The sequence below is a fragment of the Seriola lalandi genome, unplaced genomic scaffold (genome assembly GCF_002814215.2).
Source record: "Seriola lalandi dorsalis isolate HSWRI2012SDOR001 ecotype SW California unplaced genomic scaffold, Sedor1 jcf7180002054690, whole genome shotgun sequence".
Lineage (NCBI taxonomy): Eukaryota > Metazoa > Chordata > Actinopteri > Carangiformes > Carangidae > Seriola > Seriola lalandi.
The window spans coordinates 252,286-256,641 of NW_019525243.1; the positions used below are offsets into that span (position 1 = coordinate 252,286).

The following is a 4,356-nucleotide window of genomic DNA, read 5'->3' on the forward strand; positions in this document are numbered from 1 at the left end:
GTGAGTAAGCTCAGTGCGAAGACAGAGAGAGATTCTTTTGAAAAAAAAAGACGATTACATTAGGTGTCAATGAAAGTGAGACAGGTATTGCTGCCGGACTCGGCACCCCCGTTTAAATTTTGTGCAGACCCTGCCTGTCAAAGTTACATTTTATGAATCCCAACAACTATGTCTACATTTTCAGAAAGAATTATTTGTCTCCTTTTTACGGTTTGGCCGTGAGCTCGAGTTAAAAATAAAAATAAAGGTTATTTTTTACTGCTTCACGCACTCTAGCCAACTGACGCTTTCACTCTAACTTTGAAGAAAAAGTGATTTGCACTCCTCCTTTGAGTGCTCACGTTATGTAAAAACAGTTCCTGTCTTTTTGAGAGAGCAGAAGTTTTCCTCCGTTTTATAGTTTGAATCACATTTCTACGTGCAGGTATGAGAGAGCTGGGTGAGTCAGAAAAAAGGTGCAATTTTGTCGAAAAAAGGTGGGTTTCTAAAGAAAATTCCAATGCATTTCTAATGCATTATTTATTCCCAGTTTTTTGGGAATAACTTTGGGAAAAATTGGAATTTTAACACCAAAAGTCATAGCACCCTTTGCGGGATCAAGACGCACGTTTTGATGTATATATTACCGGGGTTTTCTCAAAGCTGCGGGACGAGTTACGCGCCGAAATTTGGCGGAAGAATAATAAACCCGAAACAGAATATTAATAATCCGCCCCGAGGCAGAATATTAATAATCCGCCCCGAGGCACTCCTCTCAGCTATTCTAGCTGTAGAGGAGTGCCTCGGAGCTGAGCACCCGTGGCACTAAATATACTATGTCAGTAAACTTAGCACCTTATCGGGTTGACCTTTAACATCAAAGAATATGGTCAGCTGGTGTCTTATGCATTCCTCCACGGCCTCCTGCAGAGTCGGGACTTTCTCTCCACTGAACTTGACCCTGGAGATGAGAGAAACCACAGCAGTTTTGGAAGTTGATACTGAGATGATACAGTATTCATCATGCATCAGCATCACACATTCAAGTCTGTTTATCTTGTTCGCTTCTTTGAAGTCTTTGAAAACCAAGTAGGAAGAAAAGATTTTTTTCCTCAAACCACTCTGATGAAAAATAACAAAAGAGGCAAATATTCTCATATGTATAAAATTAAGTGAGATTTACAAACAAATAAGATAAGAGAGAGCCAAAATCTTTACAAAGTGACATATTTGTGAAGGGTGAGGGTTCACTGAAAAATAGCCTTTTTGCAACTCAACACAACTATTTATTTATTTATTCATTTTTTAAATTCAAGAACATCCTCACAGAGGATTTGCAATCCTATTTCATGGACACACTGTCCTTAGTTTCCTTATCAGAGCATGAAATCACAAGTTTAAGCAAACTGAAGTGACTGTTTGAGAGGAAGCATACTTCAGCCTGTGATGAGCAGCAGCATCTAATCTCCTTAGTTGGCCAATTTGCAGTTTGTTAACTGGTCCAGAGCCGTTGGTGGTGCGGTCAACAGTCTCGTCATGCATCAGTACCGGCACGCCGTCGGCTGTGAAACTCAGGTCCAGCTCCACTCCGGTTGCCCCGTTCCTGCTGGCCTAAAACATTAAATCACCAGGAGGAAAAGAAGACAAAAAGACAGAAAGAAATCTTGGCAAAATGGAAATGTATAGGAAGTTTTTGTCATGGGGGCTTCAAACAATGGGAGCCTACAAAAGTCAGAAAGTGTGACACAGTGGCTCAGTGCTGTCATTTAACAGTAAGGATATACCCGTCGTTTCAGAGTGACAGAGACATGCTGATGTAAACAGAAGACTAAACTAACTATAGATGCCGACATTCTGTGTAGCAAGGAAGATCAAGAGGGTGAAGATAATCAATTAATTAAAATTGGGCTTGTTGATCTACAGGGTGGCTGCTCCAGTTTTTGGCAAAGACAACAAAAGATTATTCGACTTCACTTCCTTATGAGGACACAAAGCCTCAGTAATGTATGAGCCTAGCTCTTTCTAGCCCTGGCCTTTTATAGGAAATGATCAGAAGAATTTTTCCATGTTTGACTGGCAGTCAGTGGTAGAGGAAACAGTATCTAGTTGTTACCAAAAGCAGAATGTTCTCAGATGCGAGGTTAGATTAGACAGGCTATGAAAAGATTTACTCTGGAGATGAACATGAATAAAGCATGAGTAAATATTCCAAAATAATCAAAACAAAAAATATTGGCTCTAGTGGGGTTTCTTAGCTGGATAACAAAGACTGAGTGACATGTTAATCAAAATATAATTTGTCAAAAGTGACACCTGGAGGACTGCGAATTGCACACCACAGGAACAAAAAAAGCACATTTTGCACAGACGCTGGTCTCACCCAGTGACTGATCAGACATGCAGTAGAGAAAAATGTGTGTGGTCCAATGCTTATGAAAGCACCTTAAATTACCAAAGTGAAAAAAACTAAAGAGCTTATCTCATAACCATGAGATAATATACCATAGACTAATGGAACAAATAGTTTTGTAATATTTTAGGCAACTTTGTGAATCATTATCACAATTTCCACCTGCAATAGGTTCGGCTATATCCCAGACATTTCAAAGGGATACATGATCCTGATCTCTTAATTATGTGATAGATAGTGAGTCACAATTATGAGATAAGGTCTTCAATTATTTTTTCTTTGTGTGGTTCTGTAGATAACATCTACAGCTTCCAAATAAACGAGGAAAAAATAAACGCTGTAGAGTCTCAATTCAAGTCACTGACTGATTCAAGAACAGTCTCCTCTCTGCATGTCTGAAGGGTGAACATAACTGTCACCAGAAAATGAAAATTCTTTTTGGTGGTTACCCAGACATACTTGTCTATAGTCAGTAATGTCAAAGACAGCATCAGCATCACTCCTCAGCATCAGCATAGTTAGGGTGTCCTTACTGACTGAAGAGAAAAGGTTATCTATTTTTTTGTAATAGGAGGCTGAACAATAGCTTGTTGGAATAAAAGAAACTCATCCAGGGGGTGAAGGAACTGGTCAGATGAGAGGTATGACCCCAGAGAGCTTGGTTAGAATAATGTAGGCATGTGGGAGCAGCTGATGTACAAAAACAGAAACTGTGAGGGAAGGGAGGGTTTACAAGCCTGTGAGTCAAGAGTTATGCAACTGTAGACTTCATCAAGAAGGTGGCATCAATTTATGGACAACTCATATTATAGAAAAGGCTATGCAGCACAATGAGCCACTGATCTGCAAAGGCTGATACAAACCTGTCTCACATTATTAGCTTCCCTGGCCATTTAGAATAGTGGATGCGGTGCTCTGCTAACACTGCAAAATAGCAGGGAAGTCACGACATGCGAATACTATCAATGTATTTATCATCAAAGAAAAATCCCTCGTGCATTTGCCGTAATATTTCATTAGGGCATCCCTTGCAAGTGTAGAGCTCTAGATCCCTACAGAAACTAAATATAGGCTGTCATTTAATTCAGCGCTAAATATCTGCAGCCTGCATGTCTATAACCTTATTTTTTCGCTCTATAGTACAAGGCCCATGCACAGCTCAACATCCCCATCAGAACAGGTGACTAATGCATGTCAGTCTGACTTCTCTGATCGCTGCCAAGGTGTTCTCCGGAGCGTCGTGGCTCCCTCCGCGATGCGCCACCACAGGGACGCCGCCTGAAGGAGCCCTGGGCCGCAGGACGCGGCCGGCCTGGTCTGCTGGCACCGGAGGGAACCGGAACATCACCATGAAGACATAGAGGAATGCGGTGAGCAGGGAGGCCGCGGTAGCGCTCCTCGTCGCCAACACCACCAGCAGAAACACCGCCGAGAAGTACACCACCTCATCTCCGATCTGCAGCATGGCGGAAGGAGGGCGGGATAATTATCTTATGGCACGAGCGTACGGGAGGATGAAAGAGGCGTTGTTCAGAGAGATGGCTTGGATGGAGCTCTGCTGTCAGCAGCACGGTGGTGACTACATGTTGGTGGGTACGAGAGTAGATCACACACAGATGGCGGAGAATCAGCACTTCTCGCTTTGTGATTGAGCAGAGGACGGATGGGAGAAGGGAGGAGAGGGAGCGTCGCTGCTATCGTCAATGTCAAGTGTAAAAGAAAAAGAAAAAACTAGAAATATATTAAAAAAATTATTAAAAAAATACATTTCGCTATGTGTTTAAATTCAGCATGTAGAGCTGACGTGACTTGCTTAATGAGACCTGAATAAAAGTGCTATTTTGGCTTACAAAATATACAACATTTAAACATGGTTTCATTTAGTAGAGTCTATTTAAAAGATTGTGATTTATTTTTATGTGATTTGTATTAACACATCTCAATAGGTCAGTCTTTTTAACAAAATA

General features: G+C 41.3%; 1 protein-coding gene across 1 annotated transcript in view; it reads right to left on the bottom strand.

Moving 5' to 3' along the window:
- Nucleotides 1–4,090, bottom strand: part of LOC111667494 (glycerophosphodiester phosphodiesterase 1-like) — an 8,607-nt gene extending 4,517 nt beyond the window's left edge. The window contains exons 1-3 of the mRNA XM_023423212.2: nucleotides 3,594–4,090; nucleotides 1,415–1,590; nucleotides 835–940 (exon numbers count right to left, since the gene is read on the bottom strand). Of these exons, the coding sequence (XP_023278980.1) occupies nucleotides 835–940; nucleotides 1,415–1,590; nucleotides 3,594–3,854 (543 nt within the window). The 5' untranslated portion in view covers nucleotides 3,855–4,090. The remainder of the gene's footprint in view (nucleotides 1–834; nucleotides 941–1,414; nucleotides 1,591–3,593) is intronic.
- Nucleotides 4,091–4,356: the final 266 nt, after the last annotated feature.